We start from the raw sequence: 23905 nt of genomic DNA, 5'->3' as shown, positions 1-23905 counted from the left end.
GTTAGGGTTTCATTCTCATTCAGCTGGGTAGCATACCCAGAGATTGTTTAATGGGATCACTTACACTGATGGATGGTTTAATATTTTGAAGATAGCACACTCTAGCACTTTTAAAAGAATAATCAGGACTGGCATGTGAGGGCTGTGAATTGCTTGAGTTCAGAATCAGAGTCAGTGTAAATGCAGTTTTGTGTAACTTCTCTTCAGCTGCCAACTGACCATTTTATACTTCTTTTCTTTCACCTGATTGTATTTTTCTTGGTTAACTGTTTGACTTATATTCCAAATTCACTTTACATCTCCAAAATTATAGAAATAAGGAAATAGAGGAACTGTATTTCTTCCTTTCTGAGTGCCTGTGTCTCATCTGGATGCTCTGGTTTTAAACATGAAGGGGCTGTAAATCCTAGGAACACAATGTCTTTTGAGGACTGAAACTAGTATGTCTTCAGAACTGACTTCAAATAGTTTATTTTCACCCCATTGATCTGGCCTATATATGTAGCTTTTTATTATATAGTGTATACTGTAGGGATAGGAAGAGGCTGCAGTTTTATTATTACCTCATAAAAATTAATTGGTGCCTAAAACAAATATTATTAAAGATAACTGCATTTTATAACATACCAACATGATAGATATAGCTTCTGTAGGGAGGTTTTTTTTGTGTGTTTATGTCAATAAACTTATAAAATCTGCAGAATGAAATGAGTCATAATCTCATATTTATTATCAAAAGGTGAAGTTCAGAAGCGTGACCACGTAGTTCCCCATAATGGTTCAAACAATTAAACAATTTAACACATCTCCATCACACAGAGTTTTGCTCATATCAAGAAAGAATCACCACCCCTTCTCTGCTCAAAGTAAGGAGCTTAACTTTATTGAAGTCAAAAAATCTAGTGTAGCGCTTTGTCAGTTAGTGAATATTTTGAGCTTATTTTCCCTGTTGTTTTTTTACACAAATGTGTGAAATGTTGGTATCACAAGAAAATCAGACTATATTTGGTCTTCTAAAATGTAACTCCACTGTCCGCATGCTAGACTTGATTTCTTTTTAATGTGCTGTTTTCCTCAACCCAGCCTTTCTGTGGGAAGGAGTAATAAGTTTATTGTCAGTATTGTGGATATTTTAATTGAAGATAAACAAGTTTTCTTTTTAAATGTCTTCAGTATTACATATCTTCAGTTTTATTATCCTAATTTTAGTAGATTGGCAAAGCCAGATAATCTTAACAGCCCTAACCTGATTCAGCATTCATTACTGCTGCTAAATCAAATAAGACCTGGCTAATAGAAACATGGCTTCTCTAGCCATTCTTCAATTTAATTAGAATATTATACATTGCATTGCGCTTATATGTGTATACCAGAGACAACACTTTATAATCAGTTTGGAAGCACTCATGCTATATCCTCTATCTAGAGATATTTATCATTTATTGTGAAATCTCCTCTTTGAGAAAACTCTTTAAATTATTAAATATCACATCTTGAAGGTGTGAAAATGGGGCTAGCTCACTTAATGTGCCATCAGAGGTTAGGAATTTAGGTCTCCTAGTACTAGAGCAGAGATTTGCAAACTCTTTCTGTAAAGGGCAAGGTAGTAAATGTGTTAGGCTTTGTGGGCCATATGGTCTCTTTCACAACTACTCAGCTCTGCTGTTGTAGTGTGAAAGCTGCTGTAGACAAAATGTAAACAAATGAACATGGATGAACCAATAAAACTTTATTTACAAACACTGAAATTGAATTTTTATAATTTTCGTGTGTTGTGATATATTCTTAAGAATTTTTTCAACCATTGACAAATGTAAAAGTAGTCCTAGCTTGTAGGCTCTACAAAAGCACAAGGTGAGCTGGATTTGGATCACAGGCTTTAGTTTGCTGACCCCTATTCTGTAGTTTTTCCTTTCTTACTGTATTTTAATTTTCTTATTTATGTATTTATGTACTTATTTACTTACATTTCCTTGATTGTTTGCTCTGTATCCGTGCAGTTTTCCGTAGTGTAGGAAATGTGGGTGGAATGAATTTTCCTGTCATTCTCTTATCTGCCAATCTCTGCTTGATGTGGCAAAGGAGAATCAGGTGTTCAAGCTCCAATGAGAGTAATTTCTGATATCAGTTGGTAGTTGCTGTTTAATTCTCAAGGTGCAGACAACGCGGCAGAATTGACTTATCTCATTTTCACATTCTGGGAGATGATCTGTTAGTCCTGAGGATGCTGTCAGTTTCCTGGTATTACTCTCCCTGCGTGGTCATTAACAACAGCAGAGTCCATAAATTGATCCCAGGTTTGAATTGTAAGTTGTTGGCCCTGAAAACTTGGTGAACAAACTTGCTGTCAGCGTTCCTATTGACAGAAATAGTCTGAGGTCAGCTTCATTACTGCACCCTGACTTTCTCATACATTGTCAGTTGATTTTTAGGTTGTGTGCAAAAGGGTTCTTGTTTCAGACACTTGCTGCCACACATATTCACCTCAAATATTTACAGTACAATGAATCATTCAAACTTAAGGTTGGCAGTGTCTTTTTAAATAGTGTTCATGAAGGACTGGGTTAATTCATCAGATACAGATTTTGAGAAATTCTTTTCTCTTAAAGCAAAAGTTCAATTTGCTAATCAGTGGCAACTCTGTCATCTGACACTATAGATACTTGTCTCTTTGTCATTGAAGCTTGCCACTGGTATCTTTTGCAAGAGTAGACATGTTCTTATCTATGAAGTATTTTCTAGATTCATTTAGAAAAAAATAAAGTGAGAATACTAGTTTCTTTTTTGAATAATGGAACTTAAAGATGGATCTAGGTATGTGAGTTGTTATTACTATTGCCCATTTCCTAGAATTATTTATTAAGTAGGGGATTTTATTCATTGTCAAATTTGTAATTTTAGCTAAGTTCTGAATAAATCACCTTGTGGTTTCTTGCAAACATTTTCAGTCCTTGTTTTGCGTTACCATGGAAGAAAATTTAACAGAAAAATAAGTACTTGCTCTAACTCCTGCGTATTTTTAATTATTCATTTATTTTTGGTCCTGTGGTTTCTCTCTATGAGGTGTTTGGAACACACCAGACCTCTCAGAAGTGTTCTACTATTTTCTTCCTCAGTAAGCAAATTATTTGCAAGTGACTTGAAAATAATTTCAAGTATTGGCGAGCTTTCTTCACAGCCACCCTTGCCAGTGTTTTAGGTGGTACACAAAGTTCTGTAGGTCAGCTTGAAATCATAATGCTTGCAAGGAAAAAAATTAAAATTGACTTCAAAGGACAACTCTGACACGGTCAATTAATAATTAAAACAGTTTTTTAATGAGCTATGCAATTACCTGTATGTCCCTGGAGATGATGGTTTATGGTATTATTGCAGTGCCCTTTCTTTAGTCATGGCGCATGACATTTGTAATTTAAAGCCGGCTAGACATTAAAGTGACAGAACTTTCATTAACCTTGTCTAAAGTTTGCTGATGACAAATGACTTATAAAACATGCTGTTGTCAAAATATACCACATATTTAAGTACCTTAAAAGTCCTGTGGGCTCTGAGAAGCTATAGAGAGTCAGAGAGAGATCAGGGCCACCAGTGTCCTGTGGAATTGACAGAATCCCCGGTGTCTGGCACTATTTCTTTGTACTCAGGTAAGTGGTATCTGCTTCAGACAAGAGCTTAATGTACTTTTCATGGCTCTATGGTTCAGGTAGGTTTCTCATGGGGTTTTATACCACATGACATGATTTTCTCAATCAGTGTTTATGACTATTGAGTAGTTTCTTCTAAATATGCTTTGGTGTATAAACTTTCAAGTCTTTAAAAGCAGTTTTATTTTTTCAATTTGAAACCATTTGGCAATTATGTTTTGATTTTAGCTTTTCTTGAATCTTGGCTTTCTAAATGATTAGCTCTCTGGGCTATGCCACACCTCTATTTTTATTGTTTTCTTCCTCTTATTTGAAATTTTCATTTTTTTGTAGAAACTATATAAAACATCCTCCAATTTTTAAAAAATTTTCTCTTTATTTTAGAGGAATATCTTGAAATGCTATCAAGGGAGATATTGCAGGTGGATATTCTTTTATAATTACAACAGTAATAAATATATAGTAATTAACATTAATGTGCAGGTATGTTTGCCGGGTATTACTCATTCAATCCTCATGGTAGCCAGAGCTTATAGCGCTGTTTCCCCATTTACAAATTTGGAAACTGAAGCACAAAAAGATGAAGTACTTGCTTACTGTCTCACAGCTTGTAGATCAACCAGGATTCAAATTCTGACTGACACCAAAGATACTGTTAGTAACCACTAAGCACCATGGCCTCTCAACTCATAATTTATTCTGAAAAAACAAAAATGAGTTTGTTATCTGGAAAGATAAAGTATAGCAAACTGATAATTTATTTATTATTTAAAAATTATAACCACCTTTAATAATTAAACAGAAAGAATTGCTATCGTCATGTTCATGCTATGGAATATACCAATAAATATATGCTGGATGGCATATCAGCAAATATGAATTTAATATTATAAGCAAAAGTTGAGTATGTCTCATTCAAGAGACTTGTTAAGAGAAATTATAACCACCTTTTAACTCAAGTGGCATATAATAGGTACTTCATAAGTATTTGGTATTGGTGTTATTATTAGCATACTCCCTACATGTAAATATCTTGATTCTTTCTTTCATGAGTCTGTGTTTCATGATTGGTTCCATTATAGAGACTACAACTTCAACAGCACATTGTTTTATTCCATCTGGTTAATGTCCACACATTTCTTAAACACTATGTAAGTATTATACATTACAAAATATTAAATACTTTCATTTTATCAAATACATTTCTGTGTTCATATTGCTGAATAGTAGTCTGGATTTCTACCTATTGATCTCTTAACTATTTTTTGGTTGAAGTACAACACCAGGGAGGTAGACATAGTATGAATGTACAGCTCAGTAAATTGTCACAAAATAGACACCTGAGTAACCATTCCCGAGGTCAAGAACTTTGCCAGTAGCACTCCAGGAGTCTTCCTCATGGCCTCTCAAAATTACTACTCTTCCTTCTTCCCCAGTGATAACCAAGATTTGAACTTTAATGCCATAGTTTTGCATTTTGTTTGTTTGCTTTTGCTTTTGACATTTTTAAAATTTCTTATTGTTGAAAATGTCAAATATACAAAAGCAGAGGGCATAGTGTATTGAATATCATGTTCTTATCACTCAACTTCAACAATTATTAACTCATGACCAATGTTATTTTGCCTGTAATCTCACCCACTCTCCCTACCATGGATCACTTTAAAGGAAATTATAAACATTGTATTATCTCTCCATAAATATTTCTGTATGTATCTCTAAAAGACAGGGTTTCTTTTTTAAAAAGATAACCACAATAATATCTTCTTACCTAAATACTTTGATACCAACAATATCCAGTCAGTATTAAAATTCTGTAATTGCCTTATATTATTATTACTTTGAAAAAAACCTTTTTATTTGTTGAATCAAGAGCCAAATAAAATCCATGAGTTATAACTACTTGATTAGTATGCCAAGTGCTTTTTAACCTATAGCTCCTTCATCCCTTTTTTCTCCCTTGAAGTTTAAGAAACTGGACTGCTTGTCCTACAGTTGCCCATAGTCTGATTTTGCTTATTACATCTTCCTGATGTTGTTTAACATGTTTAAAAAATTTTTTTTGATTTCTTGTTAGTCAAATAAGAAATGTATCAGATTCAAGCTTACGTTTCTTTTTGAGGGGATGGGAGGGTATGAAGGGCAAGAATACTTCATAGCTGGGTACATAATGTCTGTACCTTTTTGTATGCATGTGATGTCAGTAACCATTTGACAACCATTGTGTAGATGTGTTCTTTCAGTGAAGGCCATAAAATGGTGAGGATCTATCTTATTGCCAATTCTTCATAAAGAGGAACTTCCCCTTATTATTTAACTTAAGGTGCAGTATATATACGAATGGCAAGATAAATGACTGATTCTTTACCTTTGCTTACCGATTTTTAAAATAATTAGTTGGTTCTCTAGCACCCTTCAAAAGTAATCATGAAAGTTTTGTTTTGCTTTAGTATTATTTTGAATTTATAGGGTTAAATGTACTATGCTTCAATCCATTCAATAATTATTCTTTTGATGCTCAAATTACCCTGTTTTTGGCCAGTGGAAGACTCCTTTACTATGATCCCAGAATCTTTGCTAATATCTTTTTCTGATAGTGATAAGATATTCCAGGCTCATCTTAGAAAGTTTTTTCTTTTGTTTTGTTCTTGCCTCAAACCTGGAATCAGCTATTTCTCCTAGAAGCTCATTTCTTTTAGTGGGAAATGTTATTTAGAAACTACTCTGGTCCCTTGGGTATTTTTATTCTGACTGGATAGGTTATTGTTTTTAGATCATTTTAGTGTACAGAACTAGGAAATGTATTGCTGTTGTCTTAAAGAGAAAATGCATAAGGACTCCATTTTGAGTTTTCAATTCAAATTCAAGACTACATAGCTTTCACTGAAAACCATGCATTTGTGTTTTCATTCATGCATGTGAGAAATCCCGACACCAGCATTGAAGATTCTTAAACTGGGATACATCATACACACAGTGATGTAGTTTCTGAGAGGTAAAGCTTGGTATCTGCATTTTTAACAAGTTCCACAGGTGATTCTGATACTCACCAAAGAATGAGAACCACTGATCTATTTTTTATGAACGATTTTATGTTATAGATTTTAAACGAAACTTCCCATTTTCTTCTTAGAATCCTCCTTTTTTTCTTGATTATCCATCCACATTCTTTTATTTATTTATTTTTGAGACAGAGGGTACTCTGTCGCTCAGGCTGGAATGCCATGGCATGATCTCAGTTACTGCAGCCTCCACCTTCAGGTTCACACAGTTCTCATGCTTCAGCCTCCCGAGTAGCTGGGGCTACAGGTATGTACCACCGCACCCAGCTCATTTTTGTATTTTTAGAAGAGTGGGGTTTCACCATGTTGGCCAGGCTGGTCTAGAACTCCTGACCTCAAGTAATCTACCCACCTCAGCCTCTCAAAGTGCTAGGATTACAGGTGTGAGCCAATGTGCCTGGCCAAGATTGACCATATTCTTGATGAGCCACCTGTGTAGAATCCGAATTATTTTCTTGTTTAACTCATTGCTCTGTGCATCTGATAGAAAAGACTATTTCACAGAAGTTATTTCACTTCTGTGAAAGCCAGGCTGCAGTTATCTTTGACCACTTGGAAAGCTAAAATACAGGTGAACCCTCAGAACTAAGGCTCTGCCTGAGGCCAGAGACAGAATCCTCCCTCTTTGCTTTGAGCAGAATGCCTGGTACTGGAGCAGATTTGCTTAAGGGCAACTCTGCATTTGACAAAATATCAGAGCAATTTATGTCCCTGTACCCTTGTTCCCTTTCTTTCCTCTTATGCAGAAATGTTAATTGATGATCAAAGAAGTAACAAGGGCACACCTGAGTTCACAAGCCTTTGGGGCCCATCTTTAATACTTCTGCAGATCCAGGCCTGGTTTAGGTTATGCCTTCTTTCATCCATGCTCACCTGGGAGTTCCAGTGTTTTCCTTGTTCTTGTTTCTGCATTCAGAGTTCTAAAATTTGACTCTAGTTGGTCATTTTTTCACTTTTCTCTTAGAATAGATTATAGATCTATCTCAGAACATTTAACTTTTAATTGATTTGTAGTGATAATAGGTGAAAAAGAAGTTAATTGGCCTGGAAATGACTACATTTTAAGATCAGATTTTGGTTAAAAATATAATCACATTAATTTTGATAATCTTTGAAGTTTATTTAATGTTAGCTTTGTTTTATGTTAAATTTGCAAACTTTCACATTTTTATCAATGTTCATGAGAGGGAGGCAAAGATATTCTCAATTTATGATGCAAAATGGAACTTTAGTTCAATTATTTGACCTCTGTGATTTAGGTCACACGTCTTGTAAGTGGGGAAGCAACTACTCAGTCCGATTCCAGGTGTTTTTTTCTGTTAAAAAAAAAAAAAAGAATTCAACTTCCTAAAGTACAATGCAAGAAAAATAATTTTAGGAAAGGTAAAAAACGATTAGAAGAAGGAAGTGAGAATTCTGTTAATTTGGTTTGGCTTTGAGCGTTCTGTTTGTTAGCCAAGATATAAAGGGAAAACTTTGGCTCATAGGATACTTATCTGATTAAAGAAAGCCCATGAATTCACATGGAATGCGGATTTTTTTGGCATTGAATTCTGTGAATAATATATTACATGATCCTACTGGGGATATTTGTAACAATGAATTATACCCTCATGGCTGATTTTGTAAAAGATATAAAAGTAAACTTCAAATGAGCATTTTTCATACTCTTCTTAACCATTATCATGTGAACTAATTGTCAGAGTTTTAGGCATGATGATATCAGATGAAAAAGGTACATGATATATGCTTAAGTGAAGCATTGACACTAGGTTTTAGTGTTGATGTGATGTATCTTTTTTCATTATTTTACTTTTAACCTATTAGTGTTTATGTTTAAAGTGAGCTCCTTATTATAAGTATCTGGTTGGGTCTTAACTTAAAAAGAAAAATCCAAACTGACAATCTCTGCCTTTTAATTGGGTTTTTAGATCATTTACCTTTAATGTTCTTACTGATACGATTTTTAAATTCTCTTACTATTTTTTATTTGTCTATCCTTTGTTCTCCTTTTCTGCTTTTTCTGTCTTCTTTTGTGTTAAGTATTATGATTCTAGTTTATCTCCTCTGTTGGTTTAATAGCTGTAATTCTTTGTTTTAGTGGTTGTTTTAGAGCTTATTGTATATATATATATATAAAACTTATCAAAGTCTATGCAAGTAATGTTATACCACTTTATATGCAGTCTAAGAACCTTATGACTGTATGCTTCTATTTTCCTCTCTCAGCCTTTGTGCTACTTTTGTCATTTTACTTTTATGCATATGCTATAAACCCCATAACACATTATTATTATTTAGTTATCTTTTAAAAATTAAAAATAAATAATTTTAAATACCTTATAAATAATTTTAGAAAAATCTTATAAATTTACTCTATATAAAGTGCATTTTCTTGGTGCACTTTATTCCTCCCTGTAGACCTATATTTCTGTTACTTTCCTTCTGCCTGATAACTTTCTTTAACATTGCTTGACATATGGGTCTATTGGTGATGAAGTATGGCTTCTTTTATTTTGCAACCCCCTCCTTTTTTATAATTGTTATTGTTCAGGCAGGACAGTAAATCTCGTCCCTGTTAACTTCATTTTGGCGAGAAATAGAAGTCTTCGTTAGTTTAAATGTAGGTTAAATTGTCAGTAGTTAATGCTGAATTCCTTAATAGCTGAGCTGTAGAAGTGACATTAGTAATTCACTGTGCTTCTGCCTTTCCTTAGAGGTCAGTACATAGGGATCAGGGTGGATAACTATAAAACCCAGGTTGTATTTCTCTGTACAGATAGTGCAGCTGTGTTAGTCTACTTGGGCTGCCATAGCAAAATACCATAGTGTGGGTGGCTTACACAACGGAAACCTCTGTGATTTAGGTCACACATCTTGTAAGTGGGGAAGCAACTACTCAGTTCGATTCCAGGTATTTTTTCTGTCTGGAGGCTGGAACGTCCAAGATCAAGGCGTTGGAAAGGCTGGTTTGATTCTGAGACTCTTCTCTTGGCTTATAGACAGCCAGCATTTCTCTGTGTGTTTAGATGACCTCTTGTTTGGACATACACATGTGAGGGGGGAAGACAAAGCAAGCTCTCTGACGGCTCTTTTTTTAAGGACACTAATGCCATCATGAGGGCCTCATTCTCGTGACCTCATCTAACCCCAATTTCCTGAAAAGGGCCTGACTCCAAATACCCACTCATCAGGGCTTGGGATTTCAACATGAATTTTGTGGCGATACAAACATTCGGTCTATAACAACAGCCATGAGTTATAGCGTTTTGTGAACGTGAATCTTCTTATTAGCTTGTGCAGTATGTGGCTAAGGACCAGAGCCATGCATCTACTCTGATCTCTTTCTTATTACCCCTTTAGGCAGCTCTGTGGTAATACAAGGAACACTTTACCCATCAATAGATTAGAACTCTACCTGTACTTGTCTGGAAAGAGAATTTTTGTTCCCGTAATTCTTTTTGAAGTGTCAAGAACTTATTTAGTTTCACTGGATTGAAGAGAGCAAAATTATCAGCTTGAATCAGGAGCAACTTGAAGGAAGAGATCAGGGCTACGAAGCCTGTTGGGAGATCTGCATTTATAAGGAGATGGCTTCAGCAAGGATAAGTCATATCTTAACATCTTAGTCTTAAAGGACAGATTTGTTGCAAAGAACATGGAAATGGAGGGAGAAAGTGCTAAGTCTTTTTTTCGTGGCAGCATTTCAGAATTGTGTATTGTAGCTCAAATTTTGCTTTTGCCTCTCCCTTCAGTTAATATTAGAATCAGAAGCCTGATTAGACATAGTGTTGTTATTTCTGCCTAACCAAAGCTGTGGACAGTTGAAACCTGTAAAGATATTAATGAAATGAGAAATTTCATGTAACTGAGGTGATTGAATTTTATTTTTGTTGTTAATGTTAGATGATTGCAAAATCTGCTTATTTTGTTACAGAGATTCCAGGATGCCAATATGCCCTTAAATTTGTTCGGAATTTTATGTGGGATTATAATTTTCTATTTTAATTTACTTTATAACTTGTTAGCTCTTCTTTCTCTAAACATCTGAGAGATATTTTTCTTCCCAGCTTTAAATTTTAATTGAAAAATAAAACTGTGACTATGTTTTGTTAAGTTAAACAATACATCTCTGCCAGGCTTCTTAAGGCAAATAGGATTATAAAATCTTACAGGCCCAGTTCATATTACTCACTCTGAACAAAGAACTAACCACTCCCGTAGAATCCTAGGAGAGTTTAAAAATGAAATTACAGCTTTCTTAATGTTTCTTCCATTTGCCCAAAGATTTAAAAGATGGTGCCATAAGAAACACATGAAGGTGCCCTTGGAAATATATGCAAAGAAGGTGCCGTGGAAATTATCTTTCTTTTAGTGGCCTCTTTGCAGTGAGATTGGGCTATTAGGAGGATTTTATTTTTCTGTACCTAGGACAATCTGCTGCTTACAATGATTCTCTGATGCCTTGGTTAAGGAAAAGAGGCTTTCCTTTTTAGGATTCATCTAACAAGTTGTTATTGCTTACCTAATTTTTGTTTTTTTAAGATTTTTTTTCACTCTGCTAGGCACTGGGGGGCTATAAGGACTAAGAGGACCTCTTATCTTCTAGAAATGCACTACTAAATCAGAGTCGCTAGCTACCTTGGCTATTTCAATTTAAGGTTAATTAAAAATTCAGTTCCTTAGTAGTACAAGACACAAGTGCTCAATAGCCATATGTGACTATATTGGACTGGAGGCTGGAACGTCCAAGATCAAGGCGTTGGAAAGGCTGGTTTGATTCTGGGACTCTTCTCTTGGCTTATAGACAGCCAGCATTTCTCTGTGTGTTTAGATGACCTCTTGTTTGGACATACACATGTGAGGGGGGAAGACAAAGCAGGCTCTCTGATGGCTCTTTTTTTAAGGACACTAATGCCATCATGAGGGCCTCATTTTTGTGACCTCATCTAACCTCAATTTCCTGAAAAGGGCCTGACTCTAAATACCCACTCATCAGGGCTTAGGATTTCAACATGAATTTTGTGGGGATACAAACATTTGGTCTATAACAACAGCCATGAGTTATAGTGTTTTGTGAACGTGAATCTTCTTATTAGCTTGTGCCGTATGTGGCTAGGCACTGGGGGGATATAAGGACCAAGCAACAGCCTTATCAGGACATTCCTGATATTGCAGAAACTTCTGTTGGATAGTACTGTACTAGAAGTTATTATTCAGATTTATTTACAATATATGGTTGTTGCAGTAGTGCTTTTAGTCTTAGAGTCACGTTAAGCTAGGGATGGATAGGCAAACAAAAATATGCTACAAAGAAAATTATTATGGGCTTTTCAGGTGTTCTTGTTACTGTATGTGCCCCTAATATTAGGATTTTCTCCACAGAACATTATCACTCAAAAAAGAAGTCATTATATATATTCAGGTTCTTACAAAGGCTCTAATATTACCGACTAATCTTTCAATTACAGTACTTCATTTTGAACATCAAAATGGCTTTCATGAATGTTTGCTTATGATTCTTGAAGAAGTTACTGGTAAAATCAGATTTAAGAAGAAAGAAAGAAATTTAACACAAATTTAGTAATTTGGGCATGACCTCACAACTACAAGTGTTGGGCATCATTGTAAACAACCCTTTGTAAGAACAGATAAAGCAACACCACAAGTGTCATTGCTATGGAGATCACGGTTATGTGCCTGCAGGATCTTTGACAAACTGTCCTGCTATATAGCAAATTGGTACTTGTGGTAACTATGTCATACATGAATTTTAAAAAGTGCTACACCTCAAACAATCTAGAAGGAAAGATGATTTGCTTAGGAAAGTAAAAAAAATGACTCTAGTGATAATAAAGACACTTTTGTACCTGGGGAGTTCCTAATGAAATGTGAGAGAAAAGAAAACAAGGAGCTTTTCTAAATTAAGTATGCTTTATAATACGCCATGTGATTTTGAATGTGCATCCAACTAAATGAAGGAAATACTATACCTAGACATTTAACCATTTCAATCTCAGTCTTAAAAGTTAATGTAGCCGGGCATGGTGGCTCATGCCTGTAATCCCAGCACTTTGGGAGGCTGAGGCAGTCAGATCACCTGAGGTCAGGAGTTCAAGACCAACCTGGCTAACACGGTGAAACCCCATTTCTACTAAAATACAAAAATTAGCCGGGCATGGTGGCGGGTACCTGTAATCTCAGATACTCGAAAGGCTGAGGCGGGAGAATCACTTGAACCCGGGAGGTGGACATTGTAATGAGCGGATATCAGGAAATTGCACTCCAGCCTGGGTGACAGAGTGAGACTCAGTCTCAATAAGAAAAAAAGTTGTTTAAGGAAATCATCTCATATGGAAAATGGGCGATCATCTTATATTTAGGATTCACTTAAATTTGAATTTGGATATATAAAGTATCTACTTCTGGAGATAGCTTTCCTGCTTTTTTCCTAAGAAATTCTAAGTGTTTCCAGAGAATTGATTAAAATTTGTCAAACTGCAGAAAGTGAAATCAGAAGACTACTGAATAATTTCTGAAAATCATGTTAAAATATATAAAATTTATATGCTAAAAGTATACAAAAAATAAAACCAGTAAGGAAATGCAACAAAATGTTAATAGTGGTTGATTGGGCAGTGGGATTCATGTTCTTGTTATTCCTTTATTATTTTCTATCATGAATATATATTATTTCCATTTCTATCATGAATATACATTATTTTCTTAATTAGAATAAAAAGAAAGTGTAAATGATCACTTAAAGAGAACTCTTGATTTGATGTATAGGTTTATCCTTCATAGGCTAACTCAAGCAAATGGAAAGAAACTTCTTTGTACAAAGATTAATTCCATGTGGGCTTTGGGTACTTTTCTCAGAGAAAACAGATTGTCTAGCCAGCATACCTTGTTTGTTTTTTTAATCTCTAATAACATTCAGGATATCATACAAAAGAGAAGTCTTGGAAATTCTTACTTATATGATGATTATTTTAGAGATGGGGCCTCGTTATGTGGCCCAGGCTGAAGTGTGGTGGCTGTTCACAGGTGCAATCATAGCTCACTGTAGCCTCAAACTCCTGGGCTCTCGCTGTCCTCCTGCCTTAGCCTCTGGAGTAGTGGGACCACTGGCACATGGCCATTGTGCCTAGCTTTACGTAAGTTATTAAGACTTTTGTTTTGTTCAGCATATCTGGGTAACAATTGCATGGCCTATCCCCAAAGTCTGAAATATTTCCAATTCCAACTGACAAGATGCTAGGATACTCACAAGAAGAACTCACCACACATAAAATTGTTAAAATGTGCTCAGCACTTTTCAGACATTTCATGTTAATTCCTAGTGAAATAATGTAGAAAGATTACTTTGGGGGTAAAGGTAATTTAAGCCTTTTTTTTGTTTTGTTTTTTGGTGTTGACTTTCTGAACCTTGAGTAGCATAAGTCACGTATTTCAAATTTCCTCTGTGTTACTACTCATTTGACACCTTAAGAAAGCTTTTGGTTTTGTTTTTATAAATTGCCTTGACCTATTTGAAGGAAATGCACGTTCTAAGAAATCTGAACACAAATGTATTCTTGGGATGCTATTTCCCTTCTTTTCTTTCTCTAGTGCCAGTTTTTATATTACACAGATTTGGAAACAAAATGACTTATTTCTTTGCATGTTGTGTGATGAGTGGAAGAAAAGGAAAAATTAGCAACTCTCTGCATATAGGAAGAGACTTTTTAGGATCTCCTAGGGGATATGAACTCCCAGGTACTAGAAGACTAACCCTTTTTACAACCTTACAAAATCCTGTACAGATGACCTATGTGTAAAATGCACTGCCTGTTGCTTTGGACATCACTTGACACTAAAAAGCTATGCATTTTGTATTTTTGCATGTCAGAATCTTAGCCAGAGGAATTAAAAATAAATATTTAAGTAGGTTCCTGACTTTCCTATCAAGGAGGCACTGAGACAGGCAATTTGCTTAGCAAGTCTTTTTGTTCACCTGTTTTTGTGCTGTAGAGAAATGTGATGTTTGCTTCTGATGATTCCAAATGTGCATGTATTATATGGCCAGAGCAGAGTATAGAAAATGCCAGTGCTATCTGTGGAAGGCTGGATGATAACGTGTGACCCGAGTGACAGAAATAAATGTGTCCTGGCAAAAAGGAGCCATTAATCTGAATGAAAATATTACCACACAGTGGGCAGATTAATCTTGGCAGTTTATGGCAGTGGCCCTCATATATAAACCCTATTCTGTGTTCTCACAAATGCCCAATCAGTAGACAGCTGCCCTAGTATTAATTGTGACTGTGTGGGACACTTGGGTAAAATCTTCCCATGTTAATGATCCTGAATTTCTAAATGCTCTTATCCTAAAAATTGATTCCTAGTTTAAGCCAGATGAGCAATGTGGGTCTTTTAGCTTTTTTGTTTGTTTGATTTTTTTTTTGAAAATATTTATATATTTGGGGTTTAAACAAGGACTATTTTTTATTTTTTTGCCACACTCAGAACACCTTAGCTAATATGTGAGGTAATTAAAAAATTGTTGTGGAAGTCTTCCTGTCTGGTTTGATTGATGCTAGTAGTTGATTAATTTAAAAGTTATGACATTATAAATACATACCTTCTACTATTCATTTTAATATTAAATCTGTATACAGATATTTCTCTTTTTTTGTTTGCCAATATATGCTATTAGGTCAAGGCCTAGTTGGAATTCCCTGACATCGTTCTTGCATAAACCATACCCACGATGCTAATCTCTATGATTTTCAATCTCTCTCTCTCTAAATTGGCATGGTAATTTAAAGATATTGGGAAACAATCTAAATGCAGAATCTTCCTAGATTTTTACTAAATTTCCCCTAAAACTTCTTAGTTATCTAACCTACATCAGCTTTAGTATTTTGAATGACTTATCTTGATGAAGTCCATTCAAACATTCTGCTTAGTTTTGATTAAAAACAACAAATCACTTTCTGTTTACACTCGTATTTCATGGATTTATATGGAATCATCTCTTTACATACTATTTAATTAATAGAGTTGGAGTAAAGAGGCTTGGGACCAAACCCAGTGCACTTGTGATGAATGTGTGACTCAGCTGATGGGACTAGCCATGCATAGGTACACTAGAGAAGTCCACCAGGTTGACTTTGCAGAATGCCCTCCACATCAGGTCATGTTCTACAGAGGAAATGGACATCATCATCGCTTCATTAAGCCTGTCATGTTTTTCTGTAAACATCTACAAATAGCTATAAATGAAAACAAATAAAGAATTTAATTTTGTTTGTTTTGAGATGGAGTCTCACACTGTTGCCCAGGCTGGAGTGCAGTGGTGTAATCTCTGATCACTGTAACCTCTACCTCCCGGGTTCAAGTGATTCTCCTGCCTCAGGCTCCCAAGTAGCTGGGATTACAGATGCCCACCACCATGCCTGGCTAATTTTTTGGGTTTTGTTTTTTAGTAGTGACAGGGTTCCACTATGTTGGCCAGGCTGGTCTCAAATGCCTGACCCTGTGATTGGCCTTGGCCTCCTAAAGTGCTAGGATTACAGACGTGAGCCACTATGCCTGGCCAAGAATTTAATTTTTAATATTATTTTCTCTTTATCAAATGAAAAGCCAGATATAGCTAAGTAAATGCCAACAAAACTGTTAGTAAATGAGGTACATGTCAACATGGATAAATTCTGAATTGTCCATTTTACTACTTTGTACATTTATTATGTATGTGGTATATTAATTGATTGCTTTGTGAAGCTGTTTAAAATTGTTCAAGAGCAGAGAGTGATAATCTGCCAAATGTGAAATAAAATTGGAGACGTGAAACTGTCAACGACTTAAGTGTTAGTACTGACTGACAGTGACCCGATTCAAGAGGTATCATAGATACCAATATCCTATGTCAGTAGTGTAATATGACCATAGTGGATATGGTCCCTGCTAAACAAATTAAACAAAAGGGCTTTTCTTCCCCTTCTTGGTGCTTTGTATTTTCCCACACTGTAGAAAATGCATGAAGACTTTTTAAATGGTGACATTTATGGCCGTGATAGATGTATGCTTCTACAAGACCAAGTCCGGGTATTTCCATTGGGAATACAGGGAAGGAGTTGATTTAAGCAAGTGATTACTTAAAAAGATGGTGGGGGGAGGACTGAAAAAAGGATAGGAGAATGTTAATTGGGAGGGTTTCAAGTATAAAGGAGACTTAAGGATGGGCATAAATGTAAATGTTAGGAACACATTTGAAACAATGCGGCCTTAGAAAAGAGGTTCATATAAGCAAATAATTCAAGAACTGTAGGTTTTGAAACGAAGACACACTCATTGCCAGAATAAGAATGAACATATCTAAAATTTCACTGAGAAAGATCACAGATATACAGTATGTGTTGCTTAACAATGGGGATATGTTCTGAGAAATGCTGTTGGTAGGCAATTTCATTATAATGCAAAATCACAGAATGGATTTACCTAAACCTAAATGGTATAGCCCATGATACACCTGGGCTATATGCTATAGCTTATCACTCCTAGGGTACAAACTTGTACAGCATGTTACTGTAATGAATACAGTAAGCAATTGTAACACAGTGGTATTTGTGACCTAAACATATCTAAACAGATAATGTCCAGTAAAAATATGGTGTTATAGTCTTATGGGACCACTGTTGTATAAGCTGTTCATTGTTGACCCTCCCAAAAGTTGTTATGTGGTGCATGACTGTATTTAACATTCTAAGAACAAGCAATCCCAAGGTCATTTGATTCAGGCCCCAATAAAGCACTAAAAGAGTCCAAGATTCTTAGCCTTTCCCATTAGTGAACGAAGGCATTCTTCAGCCTTCCTAGTTGAACTGATGCAATGATCAGTGGACCTTGAATCTAAGGAAACAAATTTCTGTTTATCTTAAGCCTTCTCAATTGTGCTTTTGTATGCATTCATCTTATTCTTTCTATTATTCTTAACTTAGTCATCCAGATTGCTGCTTAAAAAGGAAAATTAGCCTAAAATGGAGTGGGCAAACAAACAAATCTATCACTGTCCAGAGTTTCTGAATCCTTAACCCATTTCTTACAAGAAGAGAGGGAGCTATTTTCTTTATTATTGAAAAGACGTTACCTGGAGCACCCCAATCAACCTTGGTCTACAAGTTGAATGATGCAGTAGAATTTAGAGGATTCTTACATTCAGAGAACGGCAGCCAACTGTCAAAAAAATGGTAGGAGATGGTAATGACCTCAATTTAAGGTCACCGGCGCTTGAATGCTTGCAGTATTTTGGCACTAGCTATGCTACATCCTGCTGATCAAGGAATTGGTGCCAGTTTCACTCAGTGGGGCCAAGAGAACTTTGAGTATAGTGACAAGAGGCTAAAGAGCCTGAGCCACTTGGCTTATATGATTGATCCTTAATTGAAGATTGATCTGGATTGGGCCAATCTGTGATTTTTCTGTTGGTAGGGACCTGAAATTGGTGAATGAAATAAACAAGAAGTTCAGATTCCTTAACAAATAACAACAGCTTTGCTCTGTATTCCTGTCACCTAGCACCTAGTAGGTGCTTGACTATTGAATGAAGAATCAACTGAATACTTTTTCTAGGTAGACTTTTAAAAAAATTAATATCTACATTGGATTTGTAAAAGTAACGATGTTACCGGTACACATTTAATTAGTGAGGAGTACTTCCTTTGGGGTTATAAGCATAAAAATACTCAATAACCTCATTGCTTTATTGATGTTTGTTTGTGAAGAAGGATTAAATAGTATCTTGCCTTTTTTCCTTTGCTTTTAATAATTCATTGTTAAATAGAGGCTTAGGCCATCTGTCTCTGCCAAGATCTGCCTTGATATGGAAGACTGTATAATAGAGATACTAAAAAAAACTCTCTAATAATCGGTTTATACTATTATTCTCCATGCTTTTCCCTAAAAACAGTTTTAAGTAAATTTCTTACCAACTAAACTGCAAACTTATCTGTTAATTAAAACTATTTTTGTTGACTAGGTCGCAATGCTCTTGAGGCCTGTGGAAATTGTTTACTTAGCTGCCTTTTCTCTTGAAGATAAGATAGAAAACAGGAAGCCTAGTTGTGTTTCAAAAGTAAAATACAAACTGTCAGTTTTCTGATATCAAAGTACCTTTTTTTTGAGAATCAACATTCCAAATGGCTAATCTAGTTACTTCTCAGTGGTATAAGATAGGGCAAAGGAAATTGACTGTGTTTTGGTACTTGGTTTTATTTTATTTTGTACTAAGTGCTTCTTAGGCAATTCTGCCTCATCGGTATTCCATAGGTGTGGGCATCATTAACCTCGGTGAAAAGTTTATTACAAGCCACTCTTAGGGCTTGTTTTTTTGAATAATATTACTCCCAGTATTTAAATGAAACAAACTACCTATACCCAAACTCAGTCAACAGAGTCTAAAATTATTCAGAATATGGAAAGATAAGGTTTGGGGCCTGGGTGCTATGGCTCTCGCCTGTAATCTCCGCACTTTGGGAGGCCAAGGTGGGAGGATCACTTAAGCCCAGGAGTTTGAGATCAGCCTGTGCAACAGAGAGAGACTCCAACTCTACCAGGAAAAACAAAAAAACCTGATGTGGTGGTGCACATCCATGGCCCAGGTACTTGGGCAGGTGAGTTGGGTGGATCACTTGTGCCCAGGAGGTCGAGGCTGCACTGAGGTATGATTGTGGCACTGCACTCCAGCCTGGGATACAGAGGAAGACCCTATCTCAAAAAAAAAAGATAAAGTTTGGGTGTGTGTGATTTGGGGCGTGCATGGGTATTTTGGGTGTGTGCATATGTCTACACATATACGTAATCGGAAGACATAGTATGAATTTTCCTTGAAATAAATTTGGCTCTTAGAATTGCTTTCTTCTCAGACATATGCTAAATATGGCAAAGAATCATAAGCAGTCATAAATAATGGCTTGTATATACCCTTCGGGGTCACCTTCAACAAAACACAGGTCACTCAATTTTATCCAGCGATCACAGTGCTGGATCTACTGTGGGACTCCTAAAATGTTTCAAGTGAGAGCTGGATAGTCCTAGGTAGAACCTGAGTTATACATTCTGATTTCCTTTATGGGCTATAGATTAACTGCAACACTGATACTACATTATAATCCTACTGACTTCTTTCGGGCAAGAGAACTGCCTGATACCCAGCTCTGCATGTCCTGAAACCTGTCAGTAGCTCTAGTTTATAAAGGATGATTTGCTAATGAGATTTCACAGACAAGCACTAGATATTGATAGTGATTCAATGTTGTATGTTGTCTGAGTGGTGGTTTTGCTTCAGGGTGCTTTTTGGTTTTCTGTTTCTTTAGCAACCTCTTTCCCCACCCGTCTTTTGCAGAATTTGAGATCAAGATATAGGGCATTCTGAATTATATATAGACATTACAGAATGTTCTGGGGGTTCTTAGTCAGAATGTAAATGATAGTTTAAAACATAGTTTGAATACTTTGAATACGTAGTACCTTTGTAGTCAGTAAATAGTGATTGCCGTGAGAACCACAAAGTGTATCAACACAGTTTCATTGTAGTGTTAATTAAAAGCTTAAAAAATATAAAATCTTGCTGTATTCTGTGAGTAGGCTACCGGAACCTAGTAAGATCTTAAGGCAGACGAACCTTTAGAAGGGGCTCAAGGTCACAGTTGTCACTCCTTCTGTGAAGACGTGTGAATTGCCTCGCAGACACTTTTATTTTGCCTTGTGACTGCAACCGTGTTCTGTCGAGTACAGTTCCCTTCCTGCGTATCAGCACAATCGGAGATTGCAGTGCTGCCTGTGGCCCTTAGGATTTAGTCATGGAATGTAAGGAATTTTCAACAGGAAATGTATCTGGCTTTGATATATTTTCATCTGCTACAGTCGCTTAACCTGCATGCCTTTTGGGTGTCAGCATTTAATTCTAGGATTTCATCTGGAATGTGTGTGTATATAGTTTTCTCCATTTCTCTCTCAAGTAACCCATTTGATGCTATTCATGTACAGGTCCTGTTACCATTAATAATCATGTAAGCAGTGTTAGCAGGTTTTGGCAAATGCTCCGTTTCATCTATGCCTAGGAACATAAAACTCTTACCGGCAATATAATTTAATTTCACTGTACATTTTTGGTTAGGATACAGCCAACAAAGTCAGCAAAAGTGCCATTGTTTTTAGGTGTCTCAGTTGTATTGTAGTTGTACGTACTGTACCTCACTGCTCTTAAGAGTCTTCAATGACAAATATGGTATCAGCGTCAGCTTTTGGGTATGTGACTTACACAAACATCAAAGTAGCAGTTATATTATTTTATTTCCAAAGAAAGGCTTCTTTATCCTCTCCTCTACATGATTAATACTCTTAATCAGTTGATGGCAGAATTTAACCTGGCATGGCTGGGCACATAGTAGGGGAACAATGAATGAATGTAACCATTGTTGTTGTTTTTATTCAAGGCTTTCAACAGTTGATTGAATGAAGGATATCTAGAAATTAAAATATCAAGGCAATTGATAGGATAACTGAGAAACACGGTGAACCTTGTGTAATGTCATGATTTAGTGCATGCCTTATTATTTTCATGTGTCTCAAACTTAACACTACTAGGAGAGAAACCATATTTGGAAGAGTGCAAAGCAAATATGTGAGTGTTTGCATGTGCCATTCTCTTACATTTAAACTAAATACATTTAAAACATTCATCAAAGATTGAGTCAGAGCATTTTATCTTATTTATCCTTTAAGAAAAAGCCTTCTTTGGTACCAGGCATATAGTAGACACTCAGTAAATATTTGTTGGCACACTAGCTTGATGCTGAATACAGGAGATGTCCAATTTTTTGAATGACTGATTGAAAATGTAGGAGTCACTATAATCAAGGTAGGACCCATTTCTCTAAGGAAGTTTCTAATATGACTGTGTCATTTCTTTGTCTTGGGCTGGCCTTCTATCAAGGTTGTTACTGACATGACTATACTTTATTGGGGTATCCACTATATGTCAAACATTATACTTGGTTCTTGAGTGATGTCATCTCATCTTGATACATTGTACAGTGAGAAATATAAGAAATTTCATATTAAAATGAAAGAGAATTTTTAATTTAATTTCTATATCCCCAAATTACTTAATAATCTGCTAAAGGGAATAGTTCTCCTTTCCTTCTATGTGGATTCTCTATCAGAAGTTCATGCCTTTTAGCAGTGTACTTGGCCACTCAGCTAGAAAATTGTCAGTCTTCTTAGCAACATTTTAGATTCTAGAATCTCTATGGAACAGTTTCTCAAAAATTTCTACCATCTTATGAAAAGCCACACAGATGTGCCTTCATTTTTTAGTATATTAACAAAATGGTAATGCATATATATTCGCAAATCTATCCTGAGAGTCTCCTTCGAGGGTTGATTAAAAACTCCTCATCTTGATTTTGTTTGCTTGATATGGGAAGCACAAAACATTGATCTTTATGTTCTGACAATAAAATAGTAGTTGGTGTCAAATACTCAGTGGATGAAGTAAGAGAAATTGTATTTAGCATGTTGCATTAGCAAAGCAAACTCTTAGAAAAGTGGTTAACTTTAGATTTGCTTATACACCTTAGAGTTCACAGGGATGAGTTTAGGTGGAGAGATGATATTTGAAGGAAAAGGTTCAGGTCTACATGCGGTAGACTAGATTAGGTGATCTTATTGTGCAGTATGTTTTAAAATTACTGATATACATTAATCTCAAAATAATTATGCCATATGAAATAAGCCAGATAAAAAGAATGTAATAATTGGTATGGTTTGGCTGTATCCCTACCCAAATCTCATCTTGAATCATATTTCCCACAATTCTCATATGTTGTAGGAGGGAACCAGTGGGAGGTAACTGAATCATGGGGGGTGGTCTTTCCTGTGCTGTTCTCATGATAGTGAATAAGTCTTATGAGACCTGATGATTTTTTAAAGGGGAGTTTCCCACACCAATTCTGTTATTCTGTCTTGTCTGCTGCCATGTAAGATGTGCCTTTCACCTTCTGCCATGATTTTGAGGCCTCCCCAGCCACGTGGAACTGTGAGTTCATTAAACCTCTTTTTCTTTATAATTTACCCAGTCTCTGGTATATCTTTACTGGCAATGTGAAAATGGACTAATATAATACTATATGATTATTTTTCTGTACAATTATTTTAAAGATGTAAAATAAATGGCAAAGAGTGAGAGGAGGTGGATCAGTAACTGCTTCAGAGGTGGTGGATGGCACTGGTATAGGAAGGAAGGATTATAAATGGGTACCAGGAATTTTTAGAAGTGATGAGTATGTTTCGTCTCTTGATTGTAGTGATATTTTGCACCTGTGTACATATGCCAGAACTTATTAAACTGTACACTTTGAATATGTGGACTTTATTATATATTGATTATACCTCAATCAAGCTATTAGGAAAAAATGAAGTTTTATGGCAGTTACTACATTATAATCAACGAATTAGCTAGTGTGTGTCTGTTGTACTAGACTATAAACTCCCAAAAGACAGGCTTTTTCTGTTTTATCTGTGTTCTCAATGTCTAACCTGTAAGAGGTTCCTGTTACGTGCATATTAAATAAGTTGAATAAGTAAAGAGATATGTTATTTAGCTAAAGCACAGACAGCTATTATTGACTGAACACTTGCTGTATGCTGGGTGCTATGCGAAAAATACATTATGCTTTAAATCGATACAATACTTTTGAGAGAGGCAATTTTGTTATTCCCATTTTACAGAAAAGGAAAGAAAGCTTAAGTAACATGCCCCAGACCATTAGCTAATAAATGGACAACACGGAAATCAAGGCTGAGGACTCTAACAAACAGTAGACTTGAAATCTGTTTCAAGTCTGTGGTGGTCACTTCTGCACGTGGACCCTTTGGCATCTCTTTATGACCTGTGTAGACTTTTATGAAGCTGTGACAGGGAAATTTGCAAGCATATAAGACTCAGTTCCCGGCCCCACACTTTGAACGCAATAGGAACTTCAGTACACATTTAAAACTAAGTGAATGAACCCAGTGCTGAAAGTCTGGGAAAATCTTTTTCTTTTTGTTTACTTTCCCAGTATTAATAGAGCAGTGTTGTCTTACCACACGTGGCTCTGTTTATACTGGCGGAAACCTGAATGGAAAACAGGCTGGGGGCAGCAGGAGAGAATG

General features: G+C 35.8%; 1 protein-coding gene across 26 annotated transcripts in view; it reads left to right on the top strand.

The window, feature by feature from the left end:
- Positions 1 to 23905, top strand: part of CADM1 (cell adhesion molecule 1) — a 336780-nt gene that overhangs the window by 123381 nt on the left and 189494 nt on the right. For 12 of the 26 annotated variants that reach the window (XM_078339519.1, XM_078339518.1, XM_054241618.2 and 9 more), the window contains exon 2: positions 22734 to 22787. The exons of the other annotated variants lie outside the window; for them this stretch is intronic. In XM_078339519.1, coding sequence (XP_078195645.1) covers positions 22734 to 22787 — 54 coding nt within the window. The remainder of the gene's footprint in view (positions 1 to 22733; positions 22788 to 23905) is intronic. 26 annotated transcript variants of the gene reach the window in all.

Source organism: Callithrix jacchus, chromosome 10 (assembly GCF_049354715.1).
Source record: "Callithrix jacchus isolate 240 chromosome 10, calJac240_pri, whole genome shotgun sequence".
NCBI lineage: Eukaryota > Metazoa > Chordata > Mammalia > Primates > Cebidae > Callithrix > Callithrix jacchus.
This window is presented reverse-complemented; position numbering and strand designations above follow the sequence as displayed.